General features: G+C 42.0%; 1 protein-coding gene across 5 annotated transcripts; it reads left to right on the top strand.

Annotated features, from left to right (window-relative positions):
- BDNF (brain derived neurotrophic factor) lies at positions 1-25,267 on the top strand. 5 transcript variants are annotated; one of them, XM_045015590.1, is made up of 3 exons: positions 1,076-1,200; positions 23,887-24,472; positions 24,772-25,267. In XM_045015590.1, the coding sequence occupies exons 2-3, from the start codon at positions 23,908-23,910 to the stop codon at positions 24,879-24,881; spliced, it is 675 nt and encodes a 224-aa protein (XP_044871525.1). In that variant the 5' UTR covers positions 1,076-1,200; positions 23,887-23,907; the 3' UTR covers positions 24,882-25,267. The 5 variants fall into 5 exon arrangements, with proteins under 5 accessions (XP_044871522.1, XP_044871521.1, XP_044871525.1 ...); XM_045015587.1 differs by lacking the exon at positions 1,076-1,200 and adding an exon at positions 1-165 and having other exon boundaries at positions 23,887-25,267; XM_045015586.1 differs by having other exon boundaries at positions 1,046-1,200; positions 23,887-25,267.
- The last annotated feature ends 1,086 nt before the right edge of the window (positions 25,268-26,353 follow it).

Below are 26,353 nucleotides of genomic sequence, written 5' to 3'. Positions count from 1 at the left end.
TTTAATCTATTTGCTGCATAAACAGAAGGGGAAACCAGCGGGACAGATTTTTGAAGGGGGAAGAAAACCATCCCCCAAACCAGACCCAATTTGGGAGTTTCGTCAGAGGTCCCACATGCAGCGCTGTCGATATTGACTTGTACAAGTAGCCACTAAAAACAAAAGGTGGGTTTTGGATTTCTGTCTGTTGTTATGCCTCAGAGAAAGTCTTTAGGCTGTCTAGATTGTGCAAATATGCCCCTGCGTGCCTCCAGAAAGTGACTAGCGTAACGTTATCTGGAGCGTTCATTAATAAACAATGCTTGTTATTATCTTGATTGCATTCTTAAAAGCAAACTATGAAGGGGTCAGTGAGGGAGCTATATTTAAACGGATCTGGTTTGTTTAATATACTAACAAGTAAACTAATATTCTCCCGCTTTTAAGAGATTTAGGTGCAGGCGCAGGCTCCTGGTGGGTTGTATCTGTACGTGGTTCTTCGTTGTCATTACTCGATTTCTCAGCGTTTCTTTAGTGAAGTCAAACAGGACTTTTGCCTTGTAGCGGGGACATAGAAGTTGCAAACTAAGAAGCTGGCAGTAGAGCTGCGTGAGCAGCTGGGGAAGCCGAAGTGTGTGAATCAGAATAATAACCGGGGGAGGGAAATTCTGGGGGTTCCCCCCGGTATTAACTGATTGGAGAGTGTGTTACTAAGGAGCGTAGAATACAGGGGCCCAGGGGGTTGTTGATCAGACCCCTTCAGGGCAAGAACTTTAGGGAGAGGGTGGTTGAGAGCGAGGGGCTGGCGGTGCTCTGCGGAGTGAGGGGCTTGTCCCACTAGGCTGCGATGGAAGGGAAAAGGCGCGCGGTTCCTTTAAGCCAAGCAACCCGGCGCTGGTGTCTCGGGCTTGCGGGAGCTGCTTGCTGGAGACAGTTTGACCAATAGAAGCCCAAACGGAGATCTAAATAATTCCTGAGTGAGAAGAAGCCAAGGCAGAGGCGTGTGTGAGAGGCTCCTGCACCAGCCGGGGGGTGGGGTGGGGGGGGGATCTGAGCCTCACAACAACTCTGCTGCCCTCCCACCCTTCATAAAGCTTTGATGAGACACTTGAGCTGCCTCCTGTGTTGCTGGGGCTGCAGGAGGCGGCTGGTGGGACTGGGCGGCTGGGAGAGGATGTGACTTTCCGGAGGGACCCGAGCAGGCTTTGTGTGGATAACAAGGTACGAGGCGTCTCTTGGCCCGAACTAACTAACTGGCCGGGAAAGTTGAGTGTCAGGGGCTGGCCACGGGCGGGGGGCAGCCAGGGCAACTTCTGGCTGGGCTTCCCCTTCCCCTGAGCCAGCTCCTGGCGCAGCGTGAGCCCGGGGAAGGGGGAGCGGAGGGGATCCCGTGCAGAGGGGAGTGCTGGGGGCGGGGAGGATGGGCAGGAAGGGGGCCTGAGGGCGCGGCTAGGGGGGATCTAAAGCTGGGGGAAGAGGAGACGGGGGTCCAGGGCTCTGGGGGCGGTTCGGGAGCTGGGCGGCCATGCGGGGAGCGGGTGGGGGATCCGAGCCGGGGCTGCGAAGCGAGGCTTAGTTAGGGGGTCCTGGGACTGGGGGTCCTTCCCTCCTCCCCGCTCAGGAGCCCCCCAGCCGCCTGTGTTCCCTGCAGGATCCGCTGGGCTGGGGAGCGCCCCGCCGGCGCGCGCAGACACCTGCCTGCCCCGTGCGCCCGGCAGTGACTGGCAGGTACCAGGCAGCGCAGCTGGGCTTGCTGGGAGGCGGGGGTGGCGCGGCTGCCAGCCTGTCCCCTGCCCTGCCCCCACGGGGATGAAATCCGCTCTCCCTGCTGCTGCTTGGAGCGAGGTCCCGAGCAAAGGGGGACCCGAGAGGAGTGTCTGGCCGCCAGGGCTTCCCCGTCGCTCCACCCCTGGGAGAGCCTGGCTGGCATGTGGCAAAGAGCCCCGTGCGCTGCAATGGAGACGGGAATTGCGCAGGGTGGCTGGCTGGCTGGCTGGGGGTGGGCTGGGGACGGGGATTCCCCTGCACTAATCGCTGCTCCCGGGGGGCGCAGCCACGGGCAGGCTCAGCGACCCCAGCTTGCAACAGCGCGGCTGCAGGGGCTGAGGCAATGAGCCTGTCACGGGGCGGCGGCGGCAGCCACGCCGGAGTTCAGGCTGCAATACAACACAGCCATGTGAACACACACTGTACGTGCGCTGGTGCGAAGGCTGCGAGCGAGCAGAGTTTTGGTGGGAAATGTGGCCCTCTGCTGGCCGCTGGTTGAACAGCAGCTTGCAGCCGAAGGAAGGGGGGAGTGAGGCTGTCACCACCTATCTCAATTCCCTGCTAGAGACCGGAAGATCTTCCATGGATCTTCGCGAGCTACGAGCCCCTTCAGCCTGCTTGTATTCTACTAAAGCGTCGTAGTTAGCAAACGATGCACCCCTCATGAACGAGGGACGTATAGCTGCATCTGGACAGCAGGAGTGAGATGTGCAGAGCATGAAAGATCTGTCATCACTGTTCACTTGCGTGTATTGTCTTAACTGAACTTGCTGTGAGGTCTTTCCCCCAGCCGGTATCTGCAATAACTAGTGAACACTTTCTGAGGAGAGTAAAGGCACGTACTTGGACAGGAATAAAGGCAAAGTGGATTTCTAAGTGTCAGAGTAATCTTCCCAGTACTGTATCTCTTTCAGCAATAATAGTTTGCTGGTTACACTGATGTAATTCTGTGAACTAGAGTTCTATTGCTAAACACCGTTTACAGTAGAACATACTGCAGGAAAAGCTGTAAAACAGCATAGTAAATACATTTGTGTTCAAACATTTTAAATCTTTTCTTCATTGTTAAAATTTGATACTTTGCATTCTCACGTTCAGGATATTTTTTTATACAGCCATAAAAGTAATGCATGAGTTCTCATTGTTTGCTTTATGCGACATTAGATTTCCTCCAGATTTAAGGTCATTAGGCTATGACATGGACAGCTTCAAGCTATGATAGCTGTAAGGAATTAAGCAGTGCAGTTTTGGCAGTGGGCATACACAAGTGTATGTGTAACATATTGCCTGAAATTATAAATGGAATGTTTGAGTATAAGGAGAAGAAACTCATTGACCGCAGCTCAGAGTAATGTATCTATACTATCAACTGAGGTACAGTAAGTGAATGGAAAGATACACTTGTTGAAATGTAACCTTTACTGGAATTTAAAACATGTTGGTTACCATAACTGGAATTCCAATGCCATAAAGTCTTTATCCTTTTCATCAACTTTGTGTTAAACTGAAGAAAGAATATGAAAGTGTTCAGTAAATAATTAAACTGATTATACACTGTGCATTCAATGAAGAAGAGAACTCTTCAGGGTGTAAAAGTTTCTGTCTTTGAGTAAATTAGGTAATAGCTATGTGTTCTTTCTTTTAAGAATTGGGAAGAGGGTAAAATAATGGTGTGTTTTTTCCTGTCTTTATTTTAATTTCATGGCTAGATTGAAAATAGTTCTCTTTCCTCTGAAAAGGAATTAGCATTAAATGGTAAGTGGTTTTGGATGGTCAGAACTGAATTAATCATTTGGATACCTTGCAATATCCTACTGATTTTCTTTTAAATATAATTTTACAAGATTAAAAGAGTAATGTGTTATAATCATGGACATCATTCTTTTTAATTCCGGAGATGCTATTAGTGTCTTCACTTGAACATTAAAGTTTTTTACAATGTACATTTTACTTTCACTTTATTATAGGTTGCTGTTTTGAGGTTATTACCATTGTGAGATCAATAGTCATTACTTATTTATGCTTCTAGTAACTGAGTTTTAATGTATGCAGGGAATCTATCCTGGTGATATAGTCTCCTCAGCAAGTATTTGTGTATCTGTAATTCATGGTTTGACAAAAATACATATACATGAAAAATCTATGGTATTTCATATATATCCACACATACAGGGGCAGGCTGTGAACCTCTTGCTTATACACATGAACAGTTAGTCATCCAACTAGTCCCACTGATTTGGGGTGGGTAGTTGTTCACCAGCATGAGTAAGAAGTTTGTAATCTGGTCCTTTATTTGTATGTGTTTAATCAGTCACCTCACAGTAAAAGGTCATAATATTGATTTAAGGCCACTTTCTCATCCCTTAATCACATTGAGTAGTAGTTTAGTCCTTGAATAGTCTGACTGGAATCCATGGATCTACTTGCAGAGTAAGATACTACTTAATGTGAGTATGGGTATCAAAACCAGCCCCATAGCATTTGCATTATTATGGGCCCAATGGTGGCCTGGTTTGTGTAGCTGTGCAGTGATGTAAGTGGGTATAAGGCTCCTTGCAGCCATGTGCTAGTTATTCAAACCATGGGTAGACATGCAGAAGGAGATATGCCTCTGTGAAGACTTACATCTCCTCCTACTGCACATGTGTGGTGCTTTAGCTGTGCAGATAGACCAGATGCAAGGTACCTGTCCCCCAGACTGTGGGGGAACCTGTGAGGCACATTGAGACTCTCTTCTGGTCCATTCTTGGGGCAGCACAATAGCATGCTGCCCCTTACTCTGGGCTCAGGGCAAAGCCACAACTTGGCCTCAAATACAAAATCACTTCAAAAGTGCTGATAGTCACTGTTAGTTAACACACCCAAGAAGAGCCTTTCTACAAGGCTCCATAACATGAACCAATTTTCTGGCCTAGTACTACCACCTACCACTTAATGTTCAACTTCACTGAACCACAGCTGGGAAAACCCATTTATAAATATTATGCCTTCTGTTCAGATCCACAGTATTCTTTGCTTTCTAGCACTGCAGAGAGGATGCAGTCATTATAAGGCTGTAATGTCAGGTTAAAGCAATGTGTAAGGATCAACAACATTTTAATTCTTATCTGAATAACCCTGCTGGAATAGGGGAGCGGGGTGAAGGGGAGGGCAAGAAGTGTATATTGTATTTTGTAAGGGGATAAGGAGGCTAAACTGAAAAGGCTGGCTCTCATCAATATGCTTTCAAACATAAAACACATTAGTTTATATGTTGCCACAGGAGGACTGCACGACCCAGCTGAAAACACAGTACAGAGTTACATTTTTAAAATTCATCTTTCTAATGTGCAGTCAAGACACACATAGGAAAATAAACATCCAATAAATCTTTTTTAAAGTCGCACACATAATGAAGATCCAGAGCTGAAAGTAGCCTGCAGTTTTAACTTATTATCTCTACAGTACTTTCTCACTATAAACAATAGAACATAATAGCTGAAGAAGTGGAAGAAGTTGCACTGTTAGCTCAGTTAATAGGTCCTCAAGGGTGCACATAGAAAAGCAGAAGTCAAGGAGAAGTTATGGGCAGAAGAATCTCAAATTTTGTGTGTGTAAACCTGAGAGTGGATATCAGTGAGCTTTCACACTGCTATAGTGAGTACACTACTGCTTTAAAAATAAAAGGCCATCAAATTTATTTTAAGTGTCTGCCTTATAGATTTATATAAATGGCTGAAACATAGTTTTAAGTATGTGTTGTCTGCCTACAGTGAAAAATCTCATGTTATGCACTGTGTGGGGTCATGGAGGCTCTGATGTAAGCAGATATATCCTTTTAGTAGAGTAATTACTAACTTGTCTTGACTTGTTTTCAAATGATTGTTATGCACACTCCTAATTGCAAAATTGCTGTTTAATTGAAAGGCTCTTTCAATCATCTCTTAAATCAGTTCATATGCTGGCACTCTCTGTGATATCAAACAGTGAACTGCATTTTAAATAGGTGTTTTTAAAAATAGTTAAAGTTGAGTACTAGCTTTTTAATTATTTTTTTAAAATATTACTGAAATGAGAAGTAGTGGAATAAATTACAGTCTCTGGTTCCAAAAAAGGAAAAAGGTGAGTAGTATCCCCTTGATGCCTCTTATTGCAGTGAACAAGCAGTACAGATGTGCTTTTAAACAAGCTGACTGATGTGCAGCTGGAACTGAGACTGACAGCTGGTAAGCTGTGACCACTGTGTTATCATGCTGACCACTATTGTCTCATTGTTGCCTTGTGCTCTCCTATCTAACTGTTTCCATCTGTCTCTTGTCTCAGAGCTGGATTTGTAAACTCTTTGGGGTAGGGCGCTGATTTTTTGTACTGTGTTTGTACAGCACCTAGCACTATGGGATCCTGGCCATGATTGGACTCCTAGATGCTGCCACAGTAATAATGTATATTAACTACACAGTGCATTCAAACAACTTGCTCTTATACTGACTAAATTGTGTAATTGATGATGTTGCCAGATTAAATCCTTATGCCACTTGGAGGCAGACTTCTTTAAATACTAGAAGAGACAGCATCAGAGGGAAGAAAATACTTTAGTTTTTGGACTAGACAGGTGTGTTTATAGGGAAGCTGTTCTGTTGGAATACCACGTAGCATTGTTTTATGCTAGGCACGTATTGCTATAATTTTAGGTCCTGATCCTGCAAACATGTATGTGGGTAACTATGCTCAAATGAGAAATCTCACTGACATCTCTGCAAATATTCACATGAGTAAATGTATGCAAAAGTGTGTTTGCTGGTTCAAGGTCTTAATTTTTCACAATATTGGGGCAGATCCTCAGCTGGTGTAAAATAGCTGCATTGATTTCAGCTGAGCCAGATTGATTTAAACTAGCTGAGGATCTGCTAACATATTGAAGATCTGATTACATTAACCACATATTTGCTAGTCATGCTATATCAACTTTGTTAAACTAGGTGTGTAAAATAAAAGAGTCCTAATTTCAATCACAGTAAGTATTAATTCCAATTCTTTATAAATCACTCAAGTATACAAAGAGAAAAGGAAGGGAAGAGAAAACAGGTTGTTTTTATTGTGTAGTATAAACAAAGGATTTGCTAGGATGATACTGAGTAGATGTATTATAGTACCTTAGTTACTCTGATATTACCAGTTCCAGAACATCCCGTTACTGCATAATCTAGGCATCACTAATTGCTACAACTGTCTGAAGATGAGTTCCATTGGGCAACTAGGAAAAGCAAAAGAAGACTTTGTGTAGTAACTTTTCATGCGTTCGTGACAGCTGTCATCGTGCTGCAGTAGTTGTATATTTACTTCATTAAGAATGTAGTATCTTTCCATGAAGTAATTCTCTTTTCAACTTGCATACTTCCACCTTTTCATGTTCTCTGTATGTATAAATATCCCCTGTCTGTGTGTTCCATTCTATGCATCCGAAGAAGTGAGCTGCAGCTCACGAAAGCTCATGCTAAAATAAATTTGTTAGTCTTTAAGGTGCCACAAGTACTCCTGTTCTTTTTGCGGATACAGACTAACACGGCTGCTACTCTGAAATCTTTTCAACTAGTTAATTAAGACTTTGTAATTTCCTACCATGGTAATTGCATACAGAATTGAAAGCATGACAATCCATATGATTTTTTTTTCTGTTAAGTCCTCTAAAATGCTTGAAATTTAATGGCTCTTTATTCCATAAAGGTGCCTTAATTTTGGGTCCATTGAATCTATTTGCCTTTTTCTGTATACTCTGACAGCAAAATGCAGAAATCATGTTACTTAATTTCAGACTGTATTATAAATTTAAAGAAAAATAGGGATGTTGCTTTAATTTCAGAGTAGAATAATTACAAGAGGTAATTCTAGGGGTGAAAAAGAATACTTATTGCTAAATTCTAGAGAAATATTTGTAGATCTGAGTAGCTCAAAATCTGAACTGCTACCGCCACCTAGAGATAAATTCCCACATTTGCCAGATATGCCAACAACTTTTTGTGCGTGCAACTCTTGAAAACTGAAATTAGTGATGAGGCTATTAATCTTGACTGCTCTGAGTAGACAGAAACTAGGTTTAGCGGTGCATGGTGTCTTTGCTTTTAAAATATTTATGTATGAAAGTTGTGTCTATGACTTTTCTGATGAGGCAGATAACTAATCTTCACACAGTCCTCTTTATGCGGTGTAAACAAATAAACAAGAAGGATCACTTTCAGTAAATCAGATGCCTACTTAACTTTATATTATTACTAGGGAAATATTTGCAAGTTAAATTTCTCTGGGTTTGTTACAGGTATCATTGAGACTTGATTGCATGTTCAAAGTGTGCGCCAAATATATGAGTGCAAAATCCCTTTAAGGATTTGATTTTTTGTTTATGTGAAAACTCATTTAAAATAATTTTATTGCGCATGAAAGGTTTTTTTAATAGAAATTCTAAGAATTTTTTGAGGCTGTGACTCTGCATTGAAATAAATTGCAAACCTCCCATTGATTTGAAAGTAGCTGAAATTCTGAACCCAGTCTTTAACTACAGTATTGAAGTTGAACTGGGGGAGGGATATGCAGATGAGTGTTTACCTCCTCCATACATTGGACAATGAAGAGTGGATTCTTCCATTTTATGTGTGGCTGGCTCAGAGAAACCCAGAATGAAGGAGGGCAATCACAACTTCCCCTCTTAAATGTTTCGTATTTCCTTCTGGCTGGTGGAAATTATAGTACTTGCCTTCCATTTGGGAGTATATGCTTCCCTGGTACAGCATCAGGAGTTGTTTATACAAAACACTAGAGCAGGGGTCCCCAACCTTTTTAGGTCCAGGGACCGGTTTCGTTTGCCGGACCCTCCGCAGGCGTGCCTGCGGGAGGTCCAGCTGAGCCGCGGGACGAGCGCTCCCTCCGCAGCCCCGGGAGCAGCGGACCTCCCGCAGGCACGACTGCGGAGGGAGCGCTCGTCCCGCGGCTCAGCTGAACCTCCCGCAGGCGTGCTTGCGGAAGCTCCACTGGGTCGGTTCGCGGCCCGGTTTCTAAGAGGCCGCGGACCGGTACCGGGCCGCGGACCGGGGGTTGGGGACCCCTGCACTAGAGTATCTTTCTGCACTCCCTACCTCCGAGAACCCATATAATCTTTTTTTCTGAATATTTCTTCCTGACCACACATAGGAGACTGGTTTCAGAGACTTAGAAGTAGACTTAAGATAGCCAATATACAGCTATTAAACTAGGGTTTTCAAAGATGTCTAAGAGATTGAGGCTCCCAACTCCCACTGAATTCCAATGGAAGTTAAGAATCTAACTCTTAGGCCTGGTCTACACTAGGGGTGGGGGGGAAAGGAGGAATCGATCTAAGTTACGCTAGCTGAAGTCGACATACTTAGATCTACTTACCACGGTGTCTTCACTACGGTGAGTCAACTGCCTCCGCTCCCCCATCAACTCTGCCTGCGCCTCTTGTTGAGCTGGAGTACAGGAGTCGACAGGAGAGCGCTTGGGGATCAATTTATCTAGACTAGACGCAATAAATCGATCCTCGCTGGATCGATCGTTGCCCGCAGATCTGGCTGTAGTGAAGACATACCCTTAAGCAACTTTGAAAGGCCCAGCCATTAGTCTATAATATTTACTTAGCATCTTGTCTTTCTAAATGATTATTCTGGTTATTTCTTAGTATCTTTAGAACCTATGATTACAGTCACACACTATATTATGGTGGATGACTTATCTTTGTTTCCTAAGTTTCTCTGGGGATTCAAGGAGTGATTGTGATTAAAGAGAATCCTTTATATTCAAGTTAGGAGCACAGATGCAGGAGTCTTATACTATGCTATGCTACATTATAGAGAGTTATATGGTGAGTGTTCACTGTATCAGATTATGATCTCAGATATCTGAGAGGCTCCCATTGATTGCAATTTGAGCTTTGCATGCACATTTGAGAGCAGAAGTTGGCGTGTTACAGTAAAGGTAGCCATATAGGCACACATATGTATGCAGTGTTGTGTAAGAATAGGCTGCTGGCAAAAAACGTATGTCTAAATTGTAGGGAGAACTCTTGATCAAAAATATCGTTATACAAACATATGTGTTTAAAAGACCTCAAAACATGCTTCTGTGTCATGATTATTTATATAGCAGCAAGCACTGGACTAAAATCCTTTTCCTCTCACCCTAACCAATGTGCATGGGATCTTATATTAAGTGTCTAAAGGAGATGGTAGAATCAAATGTACAACCTCCTGTCAATCCTACTACGTGTTATGTTTTATCCAACATGACCAAAACACTGCTTTATTTGACCATAAGAGCTCCTGAAGAAATACAGCATTGTTTAGAGCGGGGGACTATACATCATAATCTCTGGATTCTTTAACCAGCTTTGTCAATGACTGTTTGAATTTGAGTACATCCTTAATCTCACTAAGGTTGACAAATCTCACTGTTTGTCCATCTCTAAAATGGTCATATACCTTGTAAGGCAGTTCAGTGCTTGAAATCATGAGATGAAAAATAATTAATTATATATATTTAGCTTTATTCAAGGGTTGAATTAATGAAATCAGTCACTCCCTTCCTCTTAAGAATAACTGTGTCCCCAAAATATAGTTGCCAGTGTGGATATTCTTGGTAAGGGCTCCTGGTCATCAGTAGGACTTGATTCTTGGTGTTCTCAAATAAATGAGAGTCTGCTGGCTTCCTGCTGTCATACTTGTATCTTCAATTGATATTCATGAGTTGATCATCTGATCTGATTAGGACATAAATGCCAAAAGACAAATCGTTGTGATAGGCTTCACTCTGAATGCTGACAACGGAATCCATGGGGGAAGAAAAACCACACACAAGTCCAAGTTGGCAATGAGTCTAAACCAATGCCCAAGATCCAAACACAGATGAACTATGGTGAAGTCCTGAACTTCATGGCTACCCTTTATCTTTACTGTCTTTCAGCCCTAGTGGGCTGAATCAAAACCAGATCTGAACACCTCTGAACTTCTGTAGGGTTTGGATCCAGATCTAAACTTTACAGCTTGTGACAAAGTCACAGATTATCTTTTCACTGCAAAATATTGGCAGCTCACCACAGGTGCATCATGCAGATTGGTCAGCCAGGAGGTCCTTGTTGTTTGTTTGTTTTGTTTTATGAGAGGCAAAGAGAAGTTTTGCAAAGTTTATTTCCGTATGAGGGAAACAGTATGGAATATGCAGGATACTTAAAGGAAACAGTAGAAAGGTGAGCTAAGTAATTGTTTATCCACATGCACTCAGTATGGGGAAAACATCAGGACAATACAATTGCATGTAACAGCGCAGAAACATCCAGCACCATAATAGTGGTACTCATAAACAAAGATACCTAGTTTCTCTTGCCAGAATCTGGTTTGTTAAAGAGCCCTGTCCCATATCTCGGTGACATGTTTTCCTTGGAGCACGGGCCAAATGATGCAGTGTTTTTAAGTCCCTCTTAAAGTTGCCCTATAAAATTGTCATAACATTTACCAACCCTGGCACAAAATTTACTTTTCCAGCTTTACAATGATAAAGATCAATGAAAAAAAACTAATGATGATTTATTTGCCCATCCAAAACCAAAAGTTCACACAGGACCAGTGAGAGAATAAGATTCTGCAAGACTACATTGAATAATAATATGATATAAGGCTATAAGAGAGCTGAGCCCTAAACCTTTATGAAGTCTCTGCCTACGGTTTTGGCAAATCTAAGGGTGACAGTTCCATAGAAGTAGTGCAGAAAGCTTAATCACCTGGATTTGTTTTAGCTTGGTTCAACATTGACCTTTTGCTGAATAGAGCCCCCATGTTGTATGAGAATATTAAAATCATGCACTTGGAAAATGCTTCTATAACCTCCTGGCTAATGGGCCAGTAGCCATTATATGAGAAATGGAAAACACGACAGAGTAAAGTCATGAAGGAGTTTAAACAAAGGCTGCTCTGAAGTGAACAGATTTAGGGCCAAATCCTGATGGGTGCAGAGCACCTGCAATTTACTTCTGTAATCAACTTCAGCTCACTGGGAATTGATTTTGCAGGGAATTGCAAGTTCTTAGCACTTCTGATGATTGGTAATCTTCAAGTGTACCCCAAAATTTGATCCATTGAGTTCTGTGATATGACCCAGGGCCCTCTTACCTTGAATAGAGAGATGTGGCTTGGAGATGATGGAATCCAATATATCTTGATTTTTTTTCATTGCTTGGATCAAGATGGAGCTCTGCATACTGGATCTCATCCTCTCCCCAGGCAATGTATCTGTATTACAGATATGGCAACTCTATTCTTCTCCATTTTAAACAAGTTAAGGGGTGATCCTCACACTCCTGGCAAAGTATTATGCAGTCCTCCTAGGGCAATGTTTTTTGCAGCCCTTGCTATCACCTACTTGTGCAGTAGTTGTTCTACATGTGAATAGTTATCTCCGGCTTTTCTTAAGCTGCTTTCACTTGGAGCATAATCATTGTGTATGAGCCACGGCAGCTGTGATGTGTCTCAAATCAATACTCTGGAAGAGCTGCCTCAGCATGGAAGAGCATGTTTCTACATTAGCATGTCATTTCAATTTTAACAATATATATGTTTTTATTTTGTTGTTGAGCCCACATATTAGAAGCACAGAGATCAAGTTAAAAACTGAAGTGTGAAGGTGGGAGGGGGGAAAAAGCCATATGGCAAGAGCAGGAGGTCTGGCCACCCCACCTTGGGCTCGTGACAACATGCCCTACATTTAACCTACAGTCAGGAACTAATTAACAACACAGATGGGAGTGAGCTAGCATATGTATTCAAAATAATACCCCTAAGGTTTTAATCAGCAGCCCTGCCTCTTTCTGAGTAAGAAACAGAGTGAATCCAGTGTTGCTAAAGAGAGCTTTGCAAAATGGATGAGTAATATGTATGGGTAGGCTATGTTCTGTAGTGGCTAGAGCAGGGGACTGGGAGTTGGGGCTCCTGTGTTCTTTTCCTGCCTCAGCACTGATTTGCTTTGTGACCTTAGGTAAGTTACCTAAATCTCTCTGTGCTTCAGTCTACCCATCAGGAAAATGGGATTTTTAATACAATTCCTTCCCCTTTGTTGTGGGGCTTAGGCTTAATGTCTGTAAAGAAGCACTTAGAGATCTCAGATGACAAGAGCTATAAAAATGTTAGAATTTATACAAGTAGGGAGGGACTCTAGAGATTCAAATACTCGATCTGTGTCCTCATGCACTTTATTTTTTTAGGAGTAATATCTCTCGAGAGTTACTGAACCTGGTTCTTTGTCTATCTGTCCATATACAGAGCTGTTTTCTATTTCTGATAGGAAGGTTATTTCTGGGTAGCCGATATTGCATCCTTTTGTGTGGCTTTTTTGTTTTTTGTTTAGTTTTTGTTTGGAATGGGGAACCATTATATTTTCCTTAGTTAACGTTTGCTTCCTCATTCTCTTCAGCTATCTGAACAGAGGCTCTCCTTCCCTGGAAGGCAGCAGAATCTGTGGGAAAGGGCTGGCCCTGAAGCCGCTTCATAGATATATGTTACTTAATTGCTTAAAAACGTGTGTGCTTCCCTCCGTTTGGAGCTTGAGGAGTCTTGCAACAAGAGCTGTACCTTGGCAAAAAGACCACTTCCCTTCTTCCCCCAGCTGAGTTTGTGTGTGGATTTCCCAGAAGCAAAGCATTTCTAAGTGGAGGGTGGAGTGTTAGATTGGGACAGGCTATCTTTTATGTATCACTGTTTACAGCAGGGGTAGGCAACCTATGGCACGTGCGCCAAAGGCAGCACGCAAACTGATTTTCAGTGGCTCTCTCACTGCCTGGGTCCTGGCCACTGGTCTGGGGGGCTCTGCATTTTAATTTAATTTTAAATGAAGCTTCTTAAACATTTTAAAAACTTTATTTACTTTACATACAACAGTAGTTTAGTTATATATTATAGACTTATAGAAAGAGATCTTCTAAAAACGTTAAAATGTATTACTGGCACGTGAAACTTTAAATTAGAGTGAATAAATGAAGACTCGGCAAACCACTTCTGAAAAGTTGCCGACCCCTGGCTTACAGGGTATGTTAGAGCTACTTGTACACTTCTGCAAATAGTTATAGGATACATTTTGTGGGGAGATTCATGTTTGGGAAGCCATCTACACTCCAATCAGCCACCTTTGTTGCATAGTTCTACTGAAAATATAATCATTCACAAATATGCATCTGCCCCTGAGGAGTCTTGAGTGTGAGGAGTCTGTCCCACTGGAACCTGTCTTCTGTCTGGCAAAAGATAGTGCTGCTCTGATGCAGCTGTTCAGGTGGTAACCTCATTTAATTTCATTCCCACAAGATCAGTCCATGGAAATACTGGGCCATAGTCTCAGCTGGTGTAAATCAGCATATCTCCATTTACCAGTTTACACCAGCTAAGGATTTGGCCCCCCCCACACCCTTGTGGGATTTACCAGAGCAGTGAACCTTTTAATTGTGATGGAAATAATGTCTCAGGGTAGCAGGGAGCCTGTCACTAGATCTAGTGACAAGTATGAAATAAACCTGTGTTACCACTTGCTGAATTAATTACCATGGAAAACTGGGAGTAAAACATAAGTTTATTAGTAAACTATAAAAAAAAAAGTTGCTCAGGCAAGGGGCAAACACACTTTTTTTTTTTTTAATTTGTAGGGAAAGAAATAATTTAAATGTTCCATCTTTATAGAAATACAAAACAGCGGAATATTCCTTCAAGAAAAAAAGTCATTCCATTTACACTTGGGAGCAAGGACAGGGCACCTCTGTGCACTAAAGCAGCATGCAAGGAATTTGTTTAAATATATTCTAATGAATACAAAACAGTAGCCTTATAGAAAATATACTTTTCTATAAGGCTACTGTTTTGTATTCATTAGAATATATTTAAACAAACAAACAAACAAAAAACCACCTTGATTTACCACAATGATACTGTAGACTCTACTGCATGATGCTTGTAATCAGAAATTATAAATCATCATTATTAATTTTTTTAAAAAAAGATTGTGCTCCATATCCAAATATCTGTATTGTATTTCTGGTAATATTTTAATATTGCTACTGGTGAGTAACATGTTATCTTCAAAGATTCAAAGCATGGAATCAAAGGGTGGAACACATGCAGCAATTCCTTGCATGCTGCTTTAGTGCCGTGACAGAGGTAGTTTAGCTTTCTAATGAGTATGTCTGTGTTCAACAAAAATTCCCCACCATGGCGTAGACGATGGAGGCTTTTCAAACTTCCTGAGCTCAACCACTAACCAGTCAGATTTTTGCTAACAAACCAATATTGTCCTTTACATTCCATGGAATTTTGGACTCCTGCCTTTATCGGACTCCCTGAAGCCACTCTGGAACCTGAATGTAAGCTTTAACCCTTGCCCATATATGGAAAGTATCCCCACAGAGATGCCATGCTGATGAATGGACCGAGCATGTTCTGAGAGAAGTCCAAATGTGGGATGAATGGATAGAAGATGACTCTGAACACCACTAACAAATACAGGCACAGTTTACGTTAATACCCGTCAGAGCTCTGTAACAGGCATTTCCAGTTTTTGGATCATGATCATCACAGCAAACTGTTGTTTTACTTCATTTTGAGGACTGACTATGGTTAACAGCAAGATATCCAGTCAGGTATTCTGTCACCTAGATCAAGGCCACACACAGTCAAGACCTCAACACAGGTAAGTATCTTGCATAGTGTCCCTATTGCTTTCTTCCTATCTAGAAAGCACACTGAGGGCCGGCTGAGGCTGTACAGCCTTGTCTGTCTACCCATATCATGGGGCAAATGTGTCACCTGAGCATTATACTTCCTAACCTTTAGTCCTCCTAGCAACATGAGCTATGCATTGTCTATTGCTTATATCTGATCCAAACTGCCACCTATGTGGCCCTGTAGGTGGCCAGAAAGGAATTAGTGCTTGCAGCAATGTTCTTATATGGGAGGTTCTGCAAGCTTTCCCATTGCTGATAGGCGACGTAAGCACCAAACAAAACTGGTATGACAACTCATGTGCCGGCATGATCATGGCTGCAATCCAGTTAGGCATGAGTTTCAGTACTAATGGCTCTTAGGGTTGCGAATTTTGGTTGGATGTATTCTTGGAGATTTCATCACAACATAATCTTTAATTAAAGATTAATCTTTAATTCCTGGAGACTCCTGGACAATCCTGGAGGGTTGGCAACCCTAATTTGACTATTGAAGGAGCAAATCATGGCTTGTTCATTTATTGAGAAGAGAAAACTACCCTCATTGTGGAACTGGCTAACTTATTGATATAGACTGGTTATATAATATTTCACTGCAGAGTTAAAAGGAGTGATCAGTTCCATAAAGGAATCTGTCTCGTCACGAAAGAACTGTGCAATGTTTCTGCTGAATCAATCCTTTTGATGTAATATCACAAGTGTAAGTGGTGCTAAGATTGTTGCATGCAGTTTTCAGAGCTTACCTACGTTTGGAAATCAGGGTTACTTCCAGTGATCAGTCTTTGCTGATGCTTGGACATCACTCCTGGAAGTCATGCCTTTTCTGTATAATTGCAAGAACTATGGCATCCCTCCCCGCCCCTCCTCCTGCCCCCGTACTCAGCTACTGGTAAGTAAAATGAACCTGTTGGTAGCTAAGATATTTGAGTGGTGCTCCTTCTGCATTGTTAGGTATTTCAGTTCTAAGCTATTTTCTGGTTAGTGCATTATCCTGTATTAGTGGATGCTCATTAGCACTTTTTGTAGCTCAGTCTGCAGAACTGTTTCAGTGATAGTCCCATATTCACATGCTCACAAGTTTCTGAAAATTATTCCCATTTTGAGTGGAGTGTCCCACCCATGGCCTCTATCGGAAGGTGAACTCCTTTTTGGAAAGCTGCTGTTGTTTTTATTCACTACGGTAGTGCTCAGAGGCCCCAGTCCTAGGGTGACCATATTTCCCAAAGAGAAAACGGGACTCCCCCAGCTGCTCGCCTGAGGCCCCCCCCCCATCTCTCCCGCATGAGACTGTTGCCTGTGGCCTGTTGCCTGTGCCCCAGAGGGAATGAACAGAGCAGGTAATCACCAAGTGATCCATCCCCTGTCACCCATTCCCAGCTAGTAAACAATGTGGGCATGAACACGCACCCCCGCACCCCCACCCAATGGACATCACCACTCTGCTGACATGAAGTTGAACAAGAGTTGTGACATCACTGAGCTGCTAGGCTTGGAAGGCTGTCCTGCCGTTTCCTCACCTGCCTATGCTGCCATCGTCTGCATTGTCTGCACCTCTCAGAGTGGGTACAGTGGGCCTCTCTTAGGTCAGCCTAATGAAGGTGCTACCAGGAGCTCAGGCCTCAAGTATTTTTGGGGGGTCAAGAAGACCTTGGGTATGGGATGGAGAGAGGAGTTTGTTTTGTACCATTGGAATAGCTGGGCATGCTTCCCTGAAATTTGGGGGAACCATCTCCCCATCCTTGCCCCATAGCTTTCCCAGTCCCAAGAATTTTTAGGACAAGTGCTACCAGCAGCACCACCAAGCTATTTCAATGTAATGTCAGGACATCATGGCACAATTGTTTTGTGGCTTTCTGAGACTGAGTTTGCCTCTTTCCTTTCCCCTCCCTTGATTACTGTTTGGCATCTCTCCTCTTTCTTGGGTGCAAGAGCTCTGGTCAAACTTGGGGACTTCACAAAAACCCCATAAGGTATCTTGCATAGATATACACTTCCCCAGAGCCACAGGTTGGCTATCACAGCCATACGGTGTATTATTGTTGTATAGCAGCTGTGATACACTCTTGTGAGACAATAAGAATGTCTCATTTTCACAAGACATAGTTTGCAACAAACTCAGACTTTCTTGCAGCTTTACTTCCAAATAGCACCTAGCTTGTGTAGTTCCTTCACTGCCGTCTCTGGCAACATAGCTGGTTGGTATTATTACCTGAAGAAGCAATAAGCACCAGCATGAGCAGGGAATAATTCTTCCCTCACATCATGCAACAATTTATGAACACGCTAATTCATTAGATTGTGTCTTGTGCATGTGGTTTTTTTCCTTTGATTTCAGTAATAAAAATAATTATAAAGTTGGATGTATAAATAGCCCTAAGGATAAACCTACATGCATCAAACATCCAGTTATGCATGCGTTAAAGGTTAATCTTGTTTGTTCTCAGTACATTTAGTCTTTGCAAATCATGTGCTGACATGCATTTCATTTTGGTATCTGTTCACACGCTTCTGTAATGATAGAAAGAGCAGGAACTCATGCCTGTGTCATTCAATAAAATTTAGCAGATTGAACTTAAAAAAAGTCTTAGAAAATGGCAAGACAGAAATTGAATAGTTTCTTGCTGATAATTTTATCTTCCACCTGGGGTTCCATTCTGATTAATTTAAAGGTCTAATGTACCATTCACTGCCTAATTTGTTCCCTTTATTTTAACTTTCAAAACCATGTGGCTTTAGTGTCAAGATCCAGTGGAGAAATGTACTTATGCACAGCTATTGACTAGGTTTCTCTGTTGGAAATAGAACCTGTTAATCTTTTTATAATCTGCTTAAATTACGTATCTATATAATTATACTAATTTAAATTTCAATGAAGTCTCATTAAATGCAAATATTTGTTTTATTGGAGGGATTATACAGATATGTAATTAACTTCAGATGTAAACTAGTCCTGGCAAGGCCTGCATTTAATCAGTTGCCTTCCCATTGTTACAGATATTGGCCTACTTCAGACCTCACTTACACCAATATAATTCCATTGACTTCAGTGGCGTTACACTAGTGCAGACCAGGGTAGGTTTATCTGAGCTCAGGCCCATGTGGTGTATGACCTGACTTGTTGCTGGTTTTGCTCTGCCAAGCTGTATTAGGGAAGAAGGATGTTTCTGTGGTCAAAACACTGGGCTGAGACTCAGGCGACCTCATTTCAATTCCTAAGCTCTGCCACAGGCTTCCTGTGTGACCTCGGAGAATTCTCTTAATTTCTATGTGCCCCAGTTCTCCCTGTGCCAAAATAATACTTCCTTTATCTTGGCTATTTATACTGTAAACTCTTTGGGCCAGGGGCCATCCCTTACAATGTGCTTGTAGAGTGCCTAGCACAACGGGGCTTTGTTCTCAGTCAGGACTTCTAGATGCTACCACAATACAAACTAATAGTAAAACGTGTATTGTGTCAAGCTTGTGTTGAAGCCTAACACATCATCCAAATGCATAAACGATGGAAAGATGTTGCAGCACCCATAAAGAACATGCAGGATCAGGCCCTGGTCTGTGTTTTGAGTTGAAGGGGGAGATTTTGCCCTGGTTGACCAAAAGGAAAAAGCAGAGTCAGGAAGGCTGTGTCAGGGAGGAAAACTGAGTTACTATATCATTGCAGGAAATTGGCCACCACCCTCTCCCTAGCAAAATAGGCAGAGGTTCTGTCCCCAAATCCCGGAATATCCCAGAGATCCCCATGGATCTGCTACAGAAAAAAGATGATCCGCACAGGGCTCCTGTGCATCTGTACTGGCTTAGTGGTCCCGTTTCACACCTTTTGGCTCTGTGCCCTGGGGCCCTCCTGGGAAAGTGAAAGGGCATGCATGCTGCATTCACTTCTAGGTATATTTGTCACTGTTCTCCTGTGTGGGGGAGGGACAATTGTCATAGCCCAGCCCTGTGTGCAGATTCCTGGAATTGCTGAGGCACCTCCATGCAAGGTTTCATTGAGGTTGTTTTTCCACACATGGAAAGGGAAAGTACCATGCACTGATTCTGGACAGATGCTCTCCCCCCATTTCCCCCCCCCCCACACACACACCCCGATACAATAGTAAAGGGTATTTAGAAATTCTGCTAGTAAAGCAGATTGGAAGATAGGCAAATAGAGCTCTCTTCTCTTTTTCCCTCCTCTGGCTCCTATAGCACAATAGCTAAGCAGCAAACAGGAGTGCATACATAATCTGCATTGGTATTTGGATTTACAAGACATTTACTGTAATGGAACAGGCAGTAACTCTTATTGATCTGGGAGCAGAAGGGAAAGAATTGAAAACTCACATTCAAACTGTAATAACTGTTTTCAGTTACTCTTTTGATATGGATATTACAATATTAAGGATCTGGTACCAATTCATTAAGTGAGATATGAACCTTGCATTCATCAGTAAATTTGCAGTGCCTGGGGTAATACTTTTAAAGTAACAAAGAAAAAGTCTCCAGCTTTTGAAAGTGGCTGAAAGATGTTTATCTGTGCACTGATATTTAACACTCTCATTCCATTGTGACCTCATTATTACAAGATTAGCAGACACTGTGTGACTGCATCTGTGCTTCCAATATGAGCGCACTGTTGCCTATGAAATGAAAAGGTTTTGTGTGTGTTAAAAGGATTCCCCACCACGTTAGCACATTTGGACATCATTCTTTGCCAGAGATAATGAATGTGCCCAATGCTCAAGTTACTAGCAGTCTCTTTTCTCTATAAAGCAGTACAGACCAACCAATCTTTTGAGATGTTACATATCCATTGGTACTTGACGCATAACTCATTTAAAGGGGAGGCTGTTGAATTTTTAGGTCCCAAAAGTCACTTCTCAGAAATGTGTGTTTATGGTGCCTTAATGGTGGATTCCAGATATAGTTTTTTTGTTTGCTGCCAGGCTAAATTGCTAAAAGGGAAAAAAAGCCATGGTATGGTGACCTATTATATCAACAAATCCACATGTGTGCTATTGTTATACAACTCTGGCAATGTAAAAGATGGCTGAGAGAATTGTTAATAGGATTCAAAGCCTAATTGGACTTCAGCCCCCATCCCTCCAGATTACTTATGCGTGATAAAGATAATCCTATGTCATGCTCTGGGTGTAAATTGATCAGGATTAGGTGGATTCTTTTCTACCAGTTCTTACTGGTTAGGTGTACTGTGGGTGGTAACTGACTGAAGCAGTAGGTATTGAGCACTGACAGACTGGATGGACCAATGGCCAGCTGGCAGAGGATCTGTGGACTAATGGATTGAACCTTTTTTTTTTTTTGGTCTCCCACAAGCACTGTCCTGCCTCTTTTCCACGCTATCTCTTATAGCTGACTCTGGGGGAGAAAGGGGGGTATAGGGCAATCCCCTGGATGCCAACTTCCAGAGGTGCTGAACTGCTGTGCCACTCAGTTGTGGCTGGCTTTCCCCCTGCCCCTCAGCCACTCGTAGGGATGGGAGGTGCCAAAAACATTTTCCATCTTGACCAGCAAAACGGCTACAGCCACTACTGGTGAAATGTATAACCTAAATCATTTTTCAGAGCCACTGGTCTCGTCTCCTCTAAATCCCTTCTTAAAACCCATTGCTATCATGATGCCCACTATAAACTGCCTAGGTAGGTAGTCTGTTAGTGATTTATTCTATTAGGTAAGTCACTCATTTACTTACCTAATTTTAAAACAAACTTTGAGGCCCCCAAACTGCACACCTAGCTCATATGTGTGTCCCTATTGCACTTACCTTTGTCTCTCCCCTCCCCACCCTGTTGTGTTTTACACCCACTTGGCATGTTTAATCCTTATTTAGACTGTACGGTTTTTGACATAGGGACTGTCTTTTATTTTATGCTTGTACAGCTCCCTGCACAATGGAACTTTGATATTGGTTGGGACCTCTGGGCACTACTGTAATATAAATAATAACAACAGTAATGAGTACTTGAATGGAAGCCATAAGATCTTGGTTCTGTTCCTAGCTCTGCTGTTAACTTATTGTGTGATCTTGGGCAAATCACTGAGGGCAGAATTTTCAAAATGTTTACAGATTTTTCAGTGTCTCAGTTCTTGGGTGCAGCTGAACCAATGGGAGCATAATCTCTCAGTGCCATAGGTGCCCTGTCTGCCAGTAAGATAAATCTATGTTTATATTAATAATGATACCCAGTCTGTAAGATGCTTTGAGATCCAAAAGATGAAAAACACCATTTATGTACAAAAGATGATTGTTCCTCATCATTAGACGAAATACTATGTTCCTGTGAGTCACAGGTTTGTTTAATTTCAGTGTGTCTGTGCCACAATGACATACTTAAACAGGAAGGATGACTTGGACATGAGGATCTCCCCAGCTCAACTCACCCCTCAAGTAAATTCCTCTTGTAAGAAATAACCCTTCACTAAGTGAATGTTGCGCCCTAAAACCTGGGCACTGTCCCTCTAGCATGTGAGCTTTTTAGTTTGGTCTTTTCCACTTGCAAATTTGGGAGTACTGGTTTCCCACAGAATATTTGTAGGAGATGAAGTAAGACTTCTACAGAGCACCCTGTTGCCAGACAAATACAGCATTTACTCCAGTGTGCATGCCAAGTATGAGGTACTTCCGAATGAACTTCAAAAGCACTGAAATGAACATTAGCTGCTGCTTCAAAAATGTGAATAATGCCATTGCTTTCTAGCAAGCAGTGAACTGGCATGAGCAGGGATCGGAAGGGGGAAAAAGTAACAAGTGGACTTAGAAGATGTTGTAGCAGCACTTTCAGATCAGCAAACACAGCTCTCTTTGTCACTGAGGGGTTTCAAGGATTGTATGGATTTCTTATTAAAGGAGCACCTAAAATGTTCAATGTAGCATCTAAAATGTGCACTGTACAGACATACATAGCAGGAGACAGTTCCTACTCTGAAGCGCTTATAACCTGAAAAGACAAAACAAAGGGGAGGTGGATAGACATGCCATCAGATTCTGAAGTGCTGATAGGAACAAATTTTGTTAATTCTACTGGGTGTGTGTTGTGGGTTTTGATAATATATAAACCACTCCCTCACTCGTCCTCTTCCATACTGCATGCTGTTTGCCTTATCACACACCTTGCCCGCCTCACACCACAGACTGTGGGCTGAGTGTGAGAGACAAAAGGCAAACCAGACAGTCATGATATTTAAAACACCTGGGGTGGTGGCATGGCCCTAATGGCTGGGTCATGCTAGCTCTGCTGTGCTTAAGCACTGGAGCCAAATGTTGCCATTCTTACACAGGAAAACTTTCACTGAAATCAATGCTGAGTTCAACAGCTAGCTTGCCTGAATAAAGACTGTAGGATCTGGCCCTTGCTAGTTACCTTACAGCGGTTTTATTATTGTCCTTTCAATATAACGTGTGTTGAAACATTTCCATCACATTCAGATGATACAAACAATTTATTTACTTAGGCTGCATTTTAAGTGTTTATTATGGTATTAACTGTGTGATGGTTTGTCTGGTTGCACAGTCAATTTCTGTACACACTTACTTTTAGGCAAGAAGTAGGCCTGCAAACGCTCAGTAATTGTATAGCTTCTATTGGTGATTGAAAGTATTTTTCAAACCATAGTTACAGCTTATGGTGGTTGTGTCCACATGTGCTATAGACAACCTCAGGCAGACAGGCTGTGACACGGTTTGGGCCACAACACTCCTCAGAATAAAATACCTGTGTGCGCACTCAAAATGGAAATCTTGTTTGACCCACATGAGCAACAGCCACACAGGAAAACAGCTGCTGGAGCAGGTTCTGGCAGAGCAACTTTTATTTCGTATGGCTGTTGCTAGCACAATTCAAGCTGCAGTATGGACAGGGACTAAATGCATAGCTAATTACTTTTTGCCCAGAATGTTTATGTTGTGATATACACAACCTCACATTTGTTTTAGTAGCACAAGAGAAGGTAGCCCGACTTTACATCTCAGCTTCAAGGTTAAAATACGTTCTCTGTTACAAGTACACAGCTCTCTCTGACACTCTTCAAATTCTTACCCTTGTACTGTGGATGTTTAGTGCCATTTCTAATCTGCTGTTACACTCGCACCACAAATGGTAGGTCATTAAATCTTAAACGGATATAGTATCTGAAGTGTGGCATTTACTAGTGAAGGACCTTGGGCAGGGTTGCCTATTCGTTGCCTTACGTGTTAGCTGAAGATATAAATCTAGGGACAAATGTTGAGTGTCTCTTTATAAAATGGAAATAATAATGCACCATTGATATTAATCTGCACCTTTGTGCAACTGATGTTCATAACAGCTGTTACATGAGTAAACTTTTCTCCTCTCAGGTCAACTAAATGTCTATGGATTTGTTTTGGTCCCTATGAAATTTTAAATCTCTGTTTTTTGTCTTGTCCTTAACAGTTCCACCAAGTAAGAAGAGTGATGACCATCCTTTTCCTTACTATGGTTATTTCATACTTCAGTTGCATGAAAGCTGCCCCTATGAAAGAAGCAAGTGTCAGAGGACTAGGCAGCTTGGCTTACCCAGGTCTTCGGACCCATGGGACTCTGGAGAGCCTAAGTGGGCCCAACACTGGTTCAAGAGGACTGACATCATTGGCAGACACTTTTGAACATGTCATAGAGGAGCTTCTAGATGAGGAACAGGACGTCCAGCCCAGTGAGGAAAACAAGGATGCCGACTTGTACACATCTCGGGTTATGCTAAGCAGTCAAGTGCCTTTGGAGCCCCCATTGCTCTTTCTGCTTGAGGAGTACAAAAATTACTTGGATGCTGCAAATATGTCCATGAGGGTCCGGCGCCACTCTGACCCTGCTCGCCGAGGGGAGCTGAGCGTGTGTGACAGTACTAGTGAGTGGGTAACAGCAGCAGAGAAAAAGACTGCAGTGGACATGTCTGGTGCAACGGTTACGGTCCTGGAAAAAGTCCCAGTACCCAAAGGCCAACTGAAGCAATACTTCTATGAGACCAAATGCAATCCCAAAGGTTACACAAAAGAGGGTTGCAGGGGCATAGACAAGAGGCACTGGAATTCCCAGTGCCGAACTACCCAGTCTTATGTGCGAGCTCTCACCATGGATAACAAAAAGAGAGTTGGCTGGCGGTTTATAAGAATAGACACTTCCTGTGTATGTACATTGACCATTAAAAGGGGAAGATAGTGGATTCGTGTTGTATAGATTATATTGAGACAAAATTATCTATTTGTATATATACATAACAGGGTAAATTATTCAGTAAAATAATAATTTTATGGACTGCATGTATAACTGAAGTTTATACAGTACAGTGGTTCCACAATCTATTTATTGAACATATCCATGACCTGAAGGGGAACAAACGTCATTTGCGCACAACTAAAACAAATAAGTCTCTGCATTACATTCCTCGATAACATTGTGGTTTGTTGCCGTTGCCAAGAATTGAAAACGTAAAAAGTTTAAAAAAATAATAAAATTGCATGCCGCTTCAATTGTGAATTGATGATAAACTGTCCTCTTTCAGAAAAAAAATTTGAACCAAAACATTCCGTTTACATTTTAGACAGTAAGTATCTTTATTCCTGTTAGTATTATATCTGTTTACTGCTTTTAACTTCTGATAGCGTTGGAATTAAAACAATGTCAAGGTGCTGTTGTCATAGTTTTACTGTTTTATTTTTTTACTTTTAAATTCCCTCGAGGCTGGAAAAGGAAAAAAAATCATTATGATATATGTTCTGGATAAAACAGATTTGGGTTTTTTTTGTATGTTGTGAAGGTGTTTGCGATATTGAATCAGGCTACTGACAAAATAAATAAAAAAAAAAAGAGGCAACTGAAAAAGAATGCTGATGTTCTGCTTCACATTGCTGAACTGCAGGCTTAAGGACAGTACTTGTGTAACTGTCTGGTTCCATGCTTTTTTTTTTTTTTAATATATATATTGGAAAAACTGCATTTGCTTATATCACATTGGTTTATGTGGGGGATAGGTTCTGGGGGAGGGGTTGTTTGGAGTCCCACCCCCTTCTGTCTTGGGCAGGAAATTGATTGCAATCTCTAAAATATTTCACTCCTCACCATATGACTAAGCTTGTCATATTGAAAATATCATCTAGAGTGTTGAGAGCAATTACTTAAAATGTAATAAAAGACTTTTTGTGCTTGGATCAAACGTTTTGTTGAAGCACAATAAAATTTCACGATAATGTGGTCTGAACAGAGTACAGTAAACGTAGATCAGAGCAGCTACAGGGTTGGACAGTATGGGCCCAATTCAATTATGAGTTACAACACATTGGTTTGAGTGGGGCTGCATGAGTGTAAATCTGCAATGAATTTGGCACCATGTGTTCAGCAGCAGAACAATGCCATTGCCCTGCATATTGATGTATGTACTATAGCCTAATTCTCCACTGATGACAAAGGAAACATCTAATATGCTCTGTCCCCCTTGTTTCTGGGAAATATAGCATTTGAGAACTTGAGAGAATTCAGGCCTGAAAGACTCCGGAGGGGTAGCTCTGGAATGAAGTAGAAAGAGGGCTCTACCTTTACCTTTAAGTAGCGAATATATTTGGATACGTTCAAGAGGTTCTATATCTTAAGGCGCAGTACATGGCAGCGTTAATCCATTAAACAAATAGCAACAAAAATGGTAGGTGTGATAGTCACTCTTGGGATAACTAACACCAAATCCAGTTAGATGTGAATATCCAATTGCAGCAATGTCCTAGTAGTCCAATAGCATGAAATCCGTATTTTTGAGTTAGAAACTCAAAAAGAGAGCAAAGATGATTAAACAAAGGATAAATGTAGGTAAGGACTAAGTACAGCAATTGTAGTGAATACAGTGGGGGAAACATGCATTCTAGAGTGAGGAAAA

Source organism: Mauremys mutica, chromosome 4 (assembly GCF_020497125.1).
Source record: "Mauremys mutica isolate MM-2020 ecotype Southern chromosome 4, ASM2049712v1, whole genome shotgun sequence".
In the NCBI taxonomy this organism is placed as follows: domain Eukaryota; kingdom Metazoa; phylum Chordata; order Testudines; family Geoemydidae; genus Mauremys; species Mauremys mutica.
Note: the sequence above shows the minus strand (reverse complement) of the source record. Positions and strands in the feature narration are given on the sequence as shown.